Source organism: Toxotes jaculatrix, chromosome 8 (genome assembly GCF_017976425.1).
Source record: "Toxotes jaculatrix isolate fToxJac2 chromosome 8, fToxJac2.pri, whole genome shotgun sequence".
NCBI classification, from domain to species: Eukaryota; Metazoa; Chordata; class Actinopteri; family Toxotidae; genus Toxotes; species Toxotes jaculatrix.
The window spans coordinates 7,360,447-7,376,452 of NC_054401.1; the positions used below are offsets into that span (position 1 = coordinate 7,360,447).

Genomic DNA, 16,006 nt, shown 5'->3' on the forward strand with positions numbered 1-16,006 from the left:
ACAATAACACACTCCTCCTCCCCCAAAACCACATTAGACACAGAGACTTACACCATCTATTATGTGGAGTCTACTTTTTGCAGACTATTCCTCCTCTACACCACAGACAACAAAGCGAACATAGTGAGCACTGTCTTTCTGTGGGGCAGGTACCAGTATGGCCAACAAGCAAAGCTTCTCCAATCAAGAAATATAATCTAGCAAACTGAGACGTGTAAATAATGTTATGCCATCAGTACATGGATAGAAAGAAGCAATGCACTCATAGAGGAAGCAGCAGTGGAGAAAAACAGTAAAGCAAGCAGTCAGTGCACAGAGATATTTCTCTAAAATTAACCTACTGTATCTGAAGAAAATGTGCAAATGGCTACCTATTTTCAGTATGACAAAAGCCATGTTGAGTTTCCTGTGAAGCCAAGATCATGAATTTAATGACCTTTGGTCACAGTCATGTTTACATCCCTGAAGCCAGAGTAGAATAATACCCTACTAGATACAGTACAGTAAAGTCAGTACAGTGAGCTGTCAGCAAACTTCATAAATCAGAACAATAAAAGGACGTTGCAAAACCAATTCAGCCTAATAAACACAATATTCAAACACGAATATCAAGCATCACTACTGCATAAATCAAATCATGAAAACATCATATTGCAGATGCTGAAGAACCAAAAGAAAAATCTGATCAACCACTGCAGGAAAGCCATTCACAAGAAGAAGAAATTAGCAGCCAGCATGACAACAGCATAGGAACAGATATTAGCAGCCTGCACATTCAGCATTAACAGGATAAGAGAAAATTCAGCCAGCAAATACACAAATATTAACAGCATCGAGGACAAACAGTAGGAGAATCAATAGCGCAGGAGCAAAAAAGCAGCCAGCAAATACAGTGTAAACAGCAAAGAGCACAAATCAGCAGCCAGCAAACTCCAAGACAAGGCAAAAAGACAGCCAGGTAAGCAGACTGACGTTAACAAAAGTTTATAGCCACACTAGCAATTCTATACTTTGTGCTTTGGGCTAAATGCTATTGTCAGTTAGTTGCCAATGCCAAAGTTAATGATGATTTTTTTGCAGTCATCTTTGTTTAGCGTGTTTCCTATTATCTGTATTTAGCACCAAGCACCAAAAACAGCTGAGACCAATGGGAATGTCATTAGCAGGTATTTGCAAACAAAGCAAAGTAGTAGGAAAAATCTAAATTCTGACTGAATGGTGGAACTAGATGAGGAGTCAGGGGATCACTAAAGTTACTGCAATCCATGGGGAGCATGAGCTTGAACTTCTGTGTCAAATTTTTGAAATTATTGTCAAGACATTTCACTTAGAGCCAAAAATGTCAAAGCACTGGTGGTGGTATAAAAAGAATCAGGGGACTGCAATGTCTGGGAACCTTGGATGTCTGTACCAAACTTGGAGTCAGTTCATGTAAAAGTTGCTGAGATATTTACTCAGAACCAAAAAACGTCAATCATGGGGCTGAAGGAAAAGGACTTACTGTTGTCTGTCTCATCTTTGAGGGGGCGGGGACATAAACATAAACGTCTAAAGGAAAATTTATAATCAATCCATCCAGTAGCTAGTGGACCAACCAACTAAGCAACCCACAGAATCTCACTGCTTCTGTGGCTATAATCATTGCCAAGCACAGAAAAGCAAATCAACAGAGCCAAGACATCTTTCACAATACACGTTAGAATAAACAACTCGTACTTAGCTTTGTTATGTGGTCCCAAGTTCGCAGGCGAGGGAAAACTCTGACTTCCGGCTTGAAGTGGCGTTGGGGGACAGGTACTATTACCAACAGCGGGGATGCAACGCAAATACGGAATTTTAATCCATAAAACCGACTTTAAGTAACATGGTTGAGCTTTTAGCTTGTAGGTTTGTCTACAAAATCCAGCAGAAGCAGCAGACGACTGAGCAGGTGCTTACAGGTGAGGCCACGGCGTTCCTGATTAAACTGGCCGCCTGTAAAAGGGGGCGTTACTTCCGGTACGGAGTTGTCCATGTGACCGCATTCCAAATTTTCCCATTTTTTTTAAAAAAGAGGAACAGAAATATTTTCATTCAAAGTTATCTTATACACATTATCAGAACATCCCTTTACAACCCCGACTCCATCAGAGCCGTGTACAAACATCTGCCGTCACAAGACTGTGTTGGAGTTCCCAGAAATTTTATTATAAAACTGCATTTTTTTAACGGTTTAAGACTGAGACATTGAGCAGAAACAACAAATGACAAAGAATGACCTTTCCTTTAATCATACAGATAAAAGTAGACTTTATGTTTTGTTTTGTTTTTTGTTTTGTTTTTTGTTTTTTGTTTTGTTTTTTGTTTTGTTTTGTTTTTCAGTTTTTTGTTGTTTTTTTTCCCATTGCTGAGAGGTATGGAGAAGAAGAGCTCTGTTGTATATTTCTCTGACATTTGACCATTATGAAGAGAAACAACAGTAAATTGTTTCAGCTTAATACTTTGATTCTGTCATTTCCTCTGGTGGAATTATCCCTGAAAACACAGACATGGATAACGTACTTATAAATTAAAGACTCCAATTTTAATTGATTGACTTGTTTGTTCAATGTAATTTCCTTTTCCTTTTCACTGCAAACCAATAATCTTCTCTGCAACTTACAGTACATACATTGTCCTTATGCTTTCCTTCTTCAGCCATTACATAGCCTACATAAACCTAGTTGTGTGCATTTCTGTCCTTAAGCACCATTCATTTTAATAGACTGATTCCTTCAAGTGTCCATCAGCTCCCACTTTCATATTATCTCTTGTCCATATGGATTAATCAGCCTTGTGGTGTAAGTTCATGTAGTCAGTTGAAAATAACATTGCTTCATAAGAAGTGCAATATCTCAAAGTTCAGCTCTGTCAGAGCCAAGTATATCAAATGTGGCACATCACTGTTTGTCCTATTTCCATTTTGTATCTAAGATTCTCAAGTCTTGCAGGCTGCAGGGATAGGAAAGGTCTTTGTCACTCTTTCACAGAGTTTACAGTGTTTCCCTTGTAGCCTCTTAGTAGTAATGCACTCTTCCAATAGTCCCTGTTCCTGTCCCCAAGATATCAGGTTGGCCATTCCTCCAGATCTCACGTATGATACGTTCCCTCTCCTCCAGTCGCTGTGCCCGTTCCAGCTCTTCAGCTGAAGTAAATACGTTCACACTCAGCGTTCCATCTGATTGGCTGCTATGATTACCAACAGGGATTTCTGTGCTGGGCAAAGGGACCGGTGCCTCTACATCGTCCCCTTCTTCATCTTCGTCATCGTCACTCTCCTCCTCCTCCTCGCTGATGTCCTTTAACTGTTTTTTCTCAGGCGTGGAGGGGGCGATGTTGGTCCGTGGCTTGCAGGAGATGCGGATGACCAGGAGGCAGAGCGTTAGCACCAGGCCGAAACACACTCCGAGCACAAAGTACAGGCCGAAGCTCTCTGGGTTTGCTAAGGAGAGGACACAAGTGAACACCACATTGAGCTAAATGTTGTTCAGAAAAGACTTCTTTTCATATCATGAACACAGGTCACTGTAGGTATTGTGCTGTGCTGCTGGGTGATTTACCTTTAATGTGTGCATAAGCAGCTATGCTGTTGCTCAGGAGGTCCATTTCCTTTTTCTTCACATCCATGACGATCTCGGCTTTGTATTATTCGCACTTGAAAAAAAAAAATATATATATATATATTTATATAATAAATCTGACTTTGGTGTATAATGCAACTAGTCACCCCATTAATGTTCTCCCAGGTGCTTTAAGTCAAGCACCCTTCCTTCAGTGTTGCATTCTGTGCGGCACTTGGATGTCAAACCCACTGACCACAGCACTTATTCACATGCCTCAGAGTGGGTGGGATGAAGTCTCCAAGTGTCAAACAAAAGCTCTTCTGTGTCCTCTTTAAGTACTGGCTTCATCTGGAATCATCATAACGCATTTGGCACATGGCACTCTGGGTCTTGCCATTCTCTCTGAATCATGACAGCCTTCTGTAAATGAGGTCAAGAGTCAACTTTCCAAGTAGCCACAAAGGACTCTTTCCTACCTGATAGGATTCCCTGACCAATTTGAAGCTTAGAGGAAAAGGCCAGTGTGTTGTTGACGTATTTGTTGTGTCTGGGCATTGTGTCCCTGACATTTAAGCTCTCTGTCCTCCTTACATCCTGTTAGTCTGTGGAGCTCTATTGTGTTTTTAATCATTCCTGCAGCGGTGACTCCTTACTCTCCCCAGGAAGTCTTTCTTAAATTAAAATCTGTGGAGACGGTTACCAGATGAGATACAAGAGTAAGTTCATGCTCATTCTCCTCTGAGGTCTGTTTTTAGTTTTCAGCAATTATCTGCATCGAGTCCTCTATGTTACCTTCATGTTACCTCCTCCCTCTGTAGCTATTGTCCTCAAGAGAAACAAGTCTGTTTCTCGTCTGAAACAAAACATTTATTGGATTTTCCTGTATGGAATCCCTCACCAGGGTTGTGTTGTATTTCCTCCATTGACCTTCCCCAGCTCCCCTCCTTCACCTCCCTGCTGCCCTTTCCTGCTGACTCTGGCTTTTCTCCTCCACTTTTGCCATTTTGTTAACAGTTTCCACCTCCCTGGCTTGATGACATCATGGTGCTGCACCACGAGACACATAAGAGTGTTGATGGCAACAGCAGAGAGACAAGCTCAGCATAAATGAAGGTGGCTTTAATCCTTCCAGTTCAATATTAGCACCATTCCCCTTTAACATGTGCTTTGCGTTGTGTCTGGCTGTGGAAAAGAACACTCCGTTCATGTGAAATGATGACGAACTCTGGCGTTCAACTCTAACCTAGCACTGCTCTCTAAGTCAAACCACATGTCAATATGCCTACACAGAGATCATATGGATGTCCTCAAATTGCACAAACCACATGTTTGTGTTTGCATCTACCTCCAAGTTACACCCACTGATAACCTTGGTGCCTGATCTCTATCGTGATGTGAATACCTCAGTGATTTATGTAGCATTTGTGCTTATTTGTTGATGCAGCTTTCAGTAAAATTCAAGCATAAAACCACACATGTAAACCATATGTCATGTGGCCCACTAATGAACTTTAAAACACGGCAAACATTCTCCTGTAAAAGCAGAAGTAAACACAAAGTGGAGAACAAACAGAAAATAAAACTTACCACAAAATGAAACTTTGGAGCACGCCCTCAGTACCAGCTCATAGTGTGATGAGACATTGGAGAATGGATGCAAAATGCTCACGCTCCTCTCTCTTTCTCTCCCTTACTGTTGGATCAGGGCCCGTGATCTTTGGTCCTCAGGCTAAACAGTTCATTTGGCCACCCTGAGACAAGGGCAAACACACACACACACACACACAGACACCCACACACATACAGATGTCAAGCTACATTAGAACCAAACTCACTGAGGTGTCTGCAATGCAAACAGCGACAGGCCTGTTGCAGGATACACGGTCCAGCAAGAGACTAGAGGCTTTCAGTTGCCAGTGGTTCAAATGTGCTCTCTCTTGAGCCTACACAAGGTAAAATGCACAGACCGCAAAAGCACAGGAAAGTCTAGGCTGTTTGAAAAAGCAAAGCAAACAATATCTTTATAGTCAGCCTTAAATTAAAATGATTCTTTACCAAGAAACCAGAGTTACCTGCTTTACTTTTTTTTTTTGGCTTGTAATTGTAATTATCAAAATTTTATGTGACACTGCAACCTACAGTAATGTTTTTCAAGTGGCATGCTTTTTATTTTTATTTATTTTAACCCATTGACAGTGTCTTTGATGTAATTTGATTAGATCTCTGTAGGTAGGAACTAAAAACAGTTTATAATATCACTTCAGTTCTAAAGACCTCACATGCAGTCAGCCAGCTGTGGGACTGATGCTGTTAGTCAATTCTTAGAACCATCTCAGAGTAATGTATGGAGTACTGAGATTACAGGGCTATTCATTATATAAGATCATTGTAGTTGTTTCATGTTTTCACACACAAAAAATTCAGGTCACTTTTCAACAGTGTGATCTTTTGCTGCAGGAATGCTGACTTAGGGGAGGAGTTTAATGTGACAAAATCTGAAATTTCCCTGCCACACCAAAGTCCCTTCACATTTCTAGCCTATAACAAGAGCCCCAGAATCACTTTCCTTTAGTCATTAAAAGCCCTATAACTTTTTCTGGGGTTCAGCGCTTTACATGCCAGGTGGGTAAATCGAGGGCTGTGAAAAATGCTACGCTATGAAGTTTTCTAACTCGTAGCCATGTTTAGGAAAAAGCTCCTCCGCCAGCTGCAGTTGGTTTAGCAGATCCTCTGAGCTTTCCAGGGCAGATTTTGATCTTGCTGACTCTTGGCAGATCCTATGTACACTGCACAGCGCCTGACTGAGACAGCGCTCGGGGGCTAAGTGACAGAGCGGTCACTATAGCAACATGCTTTCCAGGCCACCCCCTCAGTCCCCACGGGAGCGAGACGATGGGCCTTTTGTTTCTGCTCCACACCGTAGGGATGGACCTACGCACTGTCTTCCTGTCGAGCTTCCTTCCTTTCTTTTCAATTATGAACAAGTTCATCTCCTCCCTCCCACAGAGTCTAATCCCCCCTGCTAACAGAATCTATTCATCATTATCTAAGCAGAGCTGAGGAGCATGGGCTTTCAATGAGTTATTTTGTTTTTGTCTCAAGGGTAATAAAGTGAATGGCTCAGATGACTACAGTCATTCTTCAAGCCAAGGTCAAAGCTAATGATTGGACACCTACAGTACAATAACTCGCCTCCTCTAACACTGGAATGCAGCAAACCTGAGCTTCATCAGGATTCAGGCATCTGTTACTGGTGGTTAATGACAACTGGAGACCTGTTTAAAGCCCATCTAAACACCAATTATCCTGCTGTGTTGTTTTGTTGTGTGTGTGTTTTTTTGTTTTGTTTTTTTGCCCCAAGAAGGAAATTATTAACAGACCGTCTCCTCCCCAGCTATGTACTATCCATGACTCAACTTTCAGTTGTTTTCTAAAGTGACCCAATTTGCTTTTCTATTGCAGATGGTGCCCTTCCCTTTAGCCTTGAAAATGATCCCTTCATCATAACACAAGAGTCATGCAATAGTGATTTGGTGTGTCATTTTGTCCCATCATGTTTTACTCAAACATAAGTTGCATTATAAACTGTCTGGTAAATATTATGAATGAAAAAAACAGCAGTCCTCATATTATGGCTCCTGACGTAATCAAATATTGACATTATTCATGACTGTTTAGTTTAAAAAAGCAGCTTTAAAAGAGCAAATGAAACTCCAAACAATAATTTGGCCAGGACCAGAGTATGCACTTAGGCGAAAATCAAATTAATAAACAAACAAAGTTTTGCACTTCTAAATTTCTAAATTGAAATTCTTGTGGAGTGCTGACTGGTAAGAGCTTTCACACCAGCTGCTCTGCAACACAACAAGTGACAATTTCTCAAGAATCAGGACACCATATGGTGTTACCATGTGGCAAATCTGCATTAAACTTCAGTTATAAAAAAATATTTCAGTGCAGCTACTTCATGTTAGGATTGGTCGTTGATGGCTTTTAGTCAAATTAAAAAGTTTTCCTCTGCCTTTTTCATTTTTCAGTTATTACTGATAATCATATATTTAGAATCGAAACCATGAAGCAAAAGATATTAGCCAGCTGAAATTAAATTTTCCAATGATCTGGCCAAATCTGCTGCAGCACGTGTCTTTGTACCACATCTGAGCTCCTGTGACGTTAATGGTTCGTCCTTTTTTTGTCCCTGTGAGCTTATCATTTGCTCTTTCCTGGCCTCATATCCTGAGGTCAAACACTCAGGCATCCCCTTCCTGTGTCCTCTGCACGCTGCTTACTATTAAATAATCACTTAACCCATCCTGACATGGTAGCGTGGGAAACACATATCTAATTCTCTTGATCTCATATTAAATCAAAACAAAATATAATCCCATCAACAAATGATAAAGGTTGCAACTAGCTTAACCGCTTAGCTATTTTTTGTTTTTCTTTCCAAAATCTGTCAGTCAATGATGAGCTATTTATGTAAGGTCACAGCAGAAAATGTGCTGTGACTGAAGCCAGCGTAAACACAGTATGGTGTGCTGTTGTGGTCTGAGAAGAGGTCAAACACTATTTCTAACTGAGCTTTGTTTGCTTTGGTTTGGGTGAAGGAGCTGCGTGGAAGAAAATCTCCAAACTATCATGTAGTGTGATATTTTTGTTGTCATTCACTTGGAGATAACCACAATGGCTCTTCCTTCCCACAGGGTTTGTCCCTTCCCGCAGGGACAACATCCAGGTCAAAGCCTTCCTTCAACATCATTGCCATTGTCTGAGATAAGTATAAGACAGAATGACTGAGCTGTCTGCTGTACACAGATGTCAACAGGATGATTTATCAGCTGCCTCCGAACAGGGCCAGACCTCCAAAGCAAAAGTTTGTCATAGAATAGAGGCAAATTTCCCCAGATACTTCACCAGTAATACTTGTTTCATAAACCATCCAACCACAATACTCCTCTTCCACAATGAAGGAATCAAAGTCATAACCCTTCAGCAGAATTTATGCAGGGAGTCAAGCCACATTTGATTTATACACAGAAGATGAAAAGGTCAGATTACACAAGGGAGCGAGTCGGTGTTATTTCCTCATTGTCATGACACACGCTGAACCGCAGAGGGAAAGAAATATTTTTAATACCTTGAATTTCTCTGTAGCCGCAATAATTCCTGGCACAATGGACGATCTTTCTGGGACGGAGCTTCACAGAATGAAAATAGCCAGTTTTGAATTTAATCACATTTCATTGTTTTTAACTCAAGTCCACACACGGGCTCTCTCTAGCAAAGGATATCACAGAAGCTGCCAAAAGAATTTATAGCATCTTACATAGTGTCTTTACTCTCAATAGTGTTCATTAAAACATTGCTGCTTTGATTCTGTGGCTGCTACTGAAAAGAAATAAGTCTGAACTTAATGACGCATGACATCAAACAAACCAATCGGGGTAATTTATTCACTATTTTCAGCTTGCGGAGCACATTCTGAAAGTCTTCGGGGTTCCCTTAAAAAAATATACAGAATCAGAGCTCAGTCTTGGCTCAGTTATTCTCTTGCTCAAGAAGAAATTCTCTCTGATGAAAGGTTAACAGCTACCTATGGACTGCCAAAGAATTTGAAACTGTATCACAAAAATATCTGCTGGATGTCTCTACAAGCCATTTATCACACACCTGTAATCAAGCCAGAGAGCAGTGTCCAAGTCTTAAAACATAATGGAACTTCAAGCTCTCCCCAAAACAGCAGAGGTACAGACAATCAGTTTCCACTCAGTAAACAGAAACATTGTCCAAACCAAGATCTCCGCTTACAGAGTCTGTGAAAGTATTCATGAAGGTCCACAGGGTGAAGGTAATTTCTTGTGGAAGCAGCAGTGAGATTTCTTCACATCCAAGAACGTTGCAAATGACATTTCTGGAGAAAATAAGAGTGCATTGCTTCCCAATTCCTCTTGACATGAAGATCTTGGGATTCAAGCTGTGCTAAATGTTAGTGCTGCTTCCCTCTTGTAAGGGCCTTCCAAAGTTTCTGACTGAGAAGAGGGTTGTTGCATTTGGAAAGAGGATAGGCATGTGGTTGCCATCAGGACAGAGAAACGGAGCACCAGGTGAAGCTGACCCCAAACAGACCTGGGTCAGAGAGTATTTGCAAATTCTTTTATAGTTGGTTTTATGCTTTTTTGTGCCAGATCAATGAGAGACATGTCACTGGGTGATATAATGAACTAAAATATTATGAAACAACCCCATACAGGCTTTTGAGAGTAAAGGCCAGACCAAGGTCTGACTGCACCTCATGCACCATATTACAAGAAACAAGTTAGAGAGGCTACTATCAAAGGGGGGTAAGAAGCCAGACATCTTCAAGCTAGGGTGAGACTGTAAAGTACTTGAAGAGATAAACAGGCAACATTTAACAGCACAACATTTAATTAGGACATTCAAACTGCTGTTTCCAAGGTCCATGAACAAGCTGTAAACCTGAGCTCTTAAGCCAACATGAATGAGATGTCCTCAAGGTACTTAGTTGCATGTTAAATGACAACTGGGCAAACTTAATTCGAGGATGAAGACCATGTGATATGGTTGAAAGCAAGTGAATAGAAATTGAGAAGATAATTTCATCACTTTCAGGTTGTACAAAAAGCACTTCAGAGACAGTAAACTGTATGTTGACCTTTTTAAATATTGACTATAATACTAAGATATCCTGATGTGAAAGCTTACCTCTGTTGGTAAAAGCACATACATCTTAAATCACATTTGACCCAAGTCTGAACTACAGTGTGCTGCCAGCTCCAGAGACAAACAGCTCCAATGAATGCAAAGTCAGAACTTGCCCGGCTTTTATTAAGTTTCCTCTTGAGTGGGTCTTGACTGGAAATAAATTAACATCTAAACCTGTGTTGTTTGTGCACCATTCAAACTTTTAGACATTTTTGTTCGATTAGATGATTCAATCTTGCCCAAACTTCTTGAATATGTTCTAGTGTTTGAGATAGAGCTGAAAGAGAATGTTGTTTTTCTTATGTATTGATGTCTTTGGCTTTGGGCATGTACTTTATTTGACATAGCCTCAATGAACAACAGCTTTGCTTTCAAGGGCGAAACCTTTTCCAGGAGTAAACACAGAATCAAACAGTCAGGCATTGTTGGGCAGTTATTATTTAGCTTTAGACATCACACTTTTCAACAAGGTTAGAGTTATAAATTCAGCATGAGTCAGTATGCCAACATGGCGCCAACTTGATTCAGAGTAACTGCAACCCTTGCCCGAAACAATCCCCCTGTATCCTTGTGTCATGAAAAGTGAACCACAGCGCACTGCTTGTCCTGTGGAGAACATATTTTGTGGGCTATGGCAGGTAATGGGAGGGTAATGGAGATATGGGAGTGAGCTTGGGGTTAGGGCAAGTGGTTAATGGCACCCAGACGTGTTCCTGATGTGAGTCAGAATCAGAATGCTTTACTATGTAAATGAAGAGGAGATATCCCATCTACCATCTTCATACTGATGTTATCGTGGTACCAATCAGGCAAATCAAACAGAGCTCATGGCAGTAGGAAGCCGCTTTGGAACCACAGCTGTGTGTGTGTTTGCTGACAGGGTTTATTTGTGCATATGTGTACAGTACGTGTCTGCATGTTGACAGTTACTGGTTGTCTGTGTATGTTCCTGTTGAAGTTAATTCATCTGGACATTCCTCTATGCTTCGCTAAAGCACAGTGAGTTTTAGATCATCCTAAAGCTCCATAAATAGAGCCATGATCTCACCCTTTTCATCGATCTGGGCCAACATCCAGCAGAACACCAGCACCACATACTGTCTCAATTACACGGACCCTACAGATTACTCTGTGACACAAAACACGTGTTTGCCCTTTCCATGATTGGGTCCGTAGCATTTGCTCATGAGCGTGGTGCAGCTCCATTAGATTTAGGAGGTTCAGAAATGCTGCTGTAACAGGAACTGTGTTTGTGTAGTGAAAGTGAACGTTGGTTGCATGGTTTCAGATATTCATGGGCCTTTGAGTCCATGGCATTTACTGACCTCTGCTAGAAACCAGTAGCAATTAAAGTAACATCAACAGCATTGCAATCTGTCACGGTGCCCGCTGAATCACTGTGGCATCATATATTTACAATAGAGATGAGTATGTAAACTCCTTAGAGCTTAGACCTTCCAGAAATGTTTTTAAAAATATATAATTTATCACATCAGAAAATGCTCTGGAGAGATAATACTACTGCTTTGTCATTCGTTTTGTGGCTAAAGAATGAAATGCCTTGTGATGGTTGTTAGCTTGTGGGGGCGGGGGATTGGAGGGATTTTGTTCCAAAACAAGAGCACATCGCACAAAAATAGAGTTCTCAGTGCTGTGTTCTTATTGTTATCAACAGTACTAAAGATGAAATCATGATATAAATGTTTCATAAGGCAATGCAACTCATTTGTTGCTGACTGTTGTGTCTATTTAATACTGCTTCCAGAGTGGACCAACTAATCTTGGATCAACTCTCTTCTGCTGCGATTATTTTAAACAACACATGTAACAAACACAGAATTCTACTCTTTCTGGATCCTGTCTGACCAAATATTCACAAAGAGCTTAAAGAAAATAAAAGGCCACCATTTCTTTTTATGTTCAAGTTCATTATTGTGAACGTTCTGGTTTCTATGAACTCCTCTTTGTATGTGTGGCTGTGTGTGTATTCAAGATAGGGGTGTAGGCTTAGGCAAACCCAGTAGACTTAGCATGTCAAACAGCTATATGAACCACAGGTTATTGAAGAGAAGCACTGTTAAAGGCGCAGTGACTGAACTTTTCATGTTCAATAGTGATTTTTCCATTATGATGGTCATAGTACTGTGTATTTTAAATGGTTTGAGGGCATTACCGGTAGTCAACACGAACAGTGTCATTCAGACCATTTTCAAATTAAAAAGCTGTGAGGTTCAACTAGTAGAACGAATCACCTTTAATCAAAAAACATTGCATTCATCTTCAGTTTGCAGTATTTAAAAGTCACTGGGAAAAAATAACCATCAGCAGTAGAAAAAGCAAATTACCAGCAGCTATTATTGTTCTTTCTTGTTAGCTAGTTTGATCACTGAACGGTCCCTAGTGGAGGCACCAGTAGAAGCCAGTCAAAATCATAGGTCAGTTACTGCACCCTAAATGGTGCATTGGGCAAAAGCTGAACTAACTATTGGGCTGTGTGTGTGTCTGACCAACCAACCATGAACTTCTGATGCAGAATTTTCTGCATGTCAAAGTTATATAGGGACATTAGAGACACATTATACTGCTTCCATATACATTATGACCTGGCTTCATATACATAAGTGCTGAACTTACACTTTAATTGCAGTTACCTTGTTGTTATTAATGCAATCTGCAACAGTCCATGGTAACTTTCTAATATAATAATGCTCTCCCCAAGCCATATACTAAATGAAAAGCTGAAAATTAAAGGAGCTGCTCTGTACAGGTGACTGGGGGTGGAATCCGTTGGGACTGTTTGGCGATAAGCATTTTATTTATTTATTTGTTTGTTTGTTTGCAAAAAACAAACAAACAAAAAAACACTGTAATATAAGTCATTTGTAAGCCAGCTAAATCAACAAAATGTATTTTCTTTGGAGGAGTTTATCCAAGATGGCATCATCACATGTTCCTGTTTCTGGCTTTAAGTTGATATTTCTTGTTCAGTATTATGGATAAAGTTTAACCCCTTTTCTTGCAAAGGGTTGTGTTTATTTCTTGCCACTGTGTAATGCTGTGTGTGTGTGGTGTTCTTTTCTCTTGATTTATCCTGACTATGTGTAGGCTGAAACTTTCTGTATCTCCTCTGCAAACAGATTGGTGCCCTGGGAGTCTAGACAAGCAGTTCAAATCAGAGTCTGACCTCTGACCTCTGGGTAAATAGAATAAGTTAACAACCATCCTCAGGACAGATAAGACAGGCTGACTGATAAGTGAGTCGGTGGGGTTTTGGAAAAAGGAAAGTCTGCTGGCATGAAGAGCTCGCAGGGGTCATACAGAAGTCAGCTCTTCCCAGCCATGAAGCCTTGAAGGGGATTACTTAGGCTAACTCCAGTAAGCATTCACACTCATCTTATGGAGGGTTATCTGATTGACTGGAGGAGGCACAGCTAAAGTGCTGACTGCCCACTCAGATAGTGTAAATTAAAAGAGACCCCTGAGAGCAACCCAGCCCAGTTCAGCCTCCACCCATCACCTCCCTCACCTCGCTTTCTCCCTGATAAGAGATGCAAACCACAAACGTCTGGAGGAGAGAGAGAGCTACGACAGCTGAAGCATATGGTTCACTGTTGTTCTGCATGGACGATTTCTATGGACATGTTTAAAAGGGGGAACAGATGAAAAAGAAATAGAGCCATATGCACCATGTGAACACTCTTAAAACCTCCTTTTGAAATCCTATGATGTCTCTCACCCCTCTGATTATATGATGTCAGCTCTTTCTGGCCTCACAAAAAATACAAAAAGCGACAGGATGTTTGCTTTGATTGTAGCAAGGTGACAACTAATTAATCACCACAAGGTTAGCCAATAATGTGCAGCTGCACAGGAAAGCCATACCCGGGCTCTCCCGTCCTGTCTCAACTATAAGTGCTGCATCAGCTCCTCTTTGGCATCAGTTCATGGAAATGCTGCACACATTTAACAGGACAACACAATGTATGATACACTGACACTGTTCAGGACTGATACTGACCAAAACATAGTGATATACTGGACAAAACATGTGGGTATTACTGTAGTTAAAAAAAAAAAAGTCAGCATCCAGTTTCATACACAAAAGGGGTTTATCAAGGTGTTTACTCAATACTACTCTGTTGTTACCAAAGCTCTTTCAGTGCTCTGTGATATTTAACCACAGTTTATGAAAATATAAACAATCACAGAAGGAACTCCTATTTCACGTGAAATAAAAACTTACTAGAGCTGCTGTGATGAAAACCAGATACCAAACTTTATAGCACATGGAAGTTTTCCCAAGCATATGCACCTCTAAACAAGCCTACCAAAGTTTTAATTCATATGGGCTGCAATGCAAAACTTTGAACTCTCTCTACTACTGAAAAAGTTCACCCATTGTAAAAGTACAGAGACAGAAAAGCTGTGGTTCAATGAGGTTTCTATGGTACTGTCCATACACTGAAATGAACTGTCAAACTCACCGGTCAGTGAGAAAAAAACGTCCTTCTGAAATTGTTCAGTCCACACAGAAAGCCTCTGGCAAACTGCAGATCTTTGTCTTCTTTCCCTCCAAATTTAAGAAAACACACACACACATACACACACACACAGAGCATTACAAGCAGTCCTGACAGTTTCTGTTGATTCCCTGTTGCTGCTGTGGTGAAGTCCTGAAGAGCATGTGTGTCTCTCTAAGCATGCGTGTACAAAGTCTGGGGAAGAGGTGGTAACTTCCTTTCAAAGTTGGAGACGGAGTGAGCAACAGAGTTTTCTCCCTCCCGGCTCCAATCCACAAGAAGCAGGAGAAGCTGTCATACTATCCCCCTTTTCTGATGAAAAAAAAAAGAGGAACAGCCTAAAAAGGGCAAGCACGGGGAAGAGAGGAGGGAGGAAAGCAGTGGTTGTGTGTGCATGTATGTGTGTGGTGTGTGGTGTGTGTGGTGTGGGCGTGGGGGGAGCTTTCCCTCTGTTGTTAAGGAAACAGGCAGAAAGCAACTCCAGGGAAATTAACTCAAGTTTTTCCATGCACAGTCCAGTCTCACAAGAAAACAACACCAAAGAAGCAACACTGTGTTGTATAGCTGATGTATGGCACGGTGCAATTTCACCAGCAAACATTAATCTGTGTTGGTTGAGTTGCTTTGCGAGTCTTAAAGGAATAGTGCTGGGAAAACACGCTTATTAAATTTCTTGATGCTTTCTTTCCAGATGAGAAGATCAATATGATGTTCATGTCTGCGCGCTACGTATAAAGTTTGTTCCAGCACTCTGTTTGATTAGTTTAGCCTTAAGTTTGGAAACTGAGTGAAACAGCTAGCCCGGCTAGTGTGCATTAAGTGTAACACTGACAAGTTGTAGTTTTACAAAGGGGTTATGTGCTGGACTATCTTTTGGGTGCGGTGACTTCCTGGGATCTTTAACTAGCCAATAAATTGTCAGAAGAACCATCATTTGGGGTTTCCACACTTTAATCTCTGCTCGTATTAAAAAATAAATTATAGCATTTTAATTAATGAACTCCAAAATTGCTGGTAGGAATATTTTGTTACCTTTGAACTGAGCCAGGGTAGCTTTTACCCCATGTCTTTGTGCTGTGGCTCAAACACTAGTCACTGCATTTACAGGAGCAATGTGAGAGTGGTATCTCGTGTAACTCTCTGCAAGAAAGCGAATGAGTATTTCTTAAAATTCTGAACTAT

The 16,006-nt window shown here is 40.8% G+C and overlaps 1 protein-coding gene across 3 annotated transcripts; it reads right to left on the reverse strand.

The window, feature by feature from the left end:
- Positions 1 to 3: 3 nt before the first annotated feature.
- On the reverse strand, positions 4 to 15,084 carry eva1ba (eva-1 homolog Ba (C. elegans)). 3 transcript variants are annotated; one of them, XM_041045181.1, is made up of 5 exons: positions 14,789 to 15,084; positions 5,169 to 5,332; positions 3,746 to 4,001; positions 3,579 to 3,672; positions 5 to 3,460 (listed from the first exon to the last, which is right to left on the reverse strand). In XM_041045181.1, exons 4-5 carry the CDS (start codon positions 3,643 to 3,645, stop codon positions 3,036 to 3,038), a joined length of 492 nt encoding a protein of 163 aa, XP_040901115.1. In that variant the 5' UTR covers positions 3,646 to 3,672; positions 3,746 to 4,001; positions 5,169 to 5,332; positions 14,789 to 15,084; the 3' UTR covers positions 5 to 3,035. The 3 variants fall into 3 exon arrangements, with proteins under 3 accessions (XP_040901116.1, XP_040901115.1, XP_040901114.1); XM_041045180.1 differs by lacking the exon at positions 3,746 to 4,001; XM_041045182.1 differs by lacking the exons at positions 3,746 to 4,001; positions 5,169 to 5,332; positions 14,789 to 15,084 and having other exon boundaries at positions 4 to 3,460; positions 3,579 to 3,661.
- Between the last annotated feature and the right edge of the window lie 922 nt (positions 15,085 to 16,006).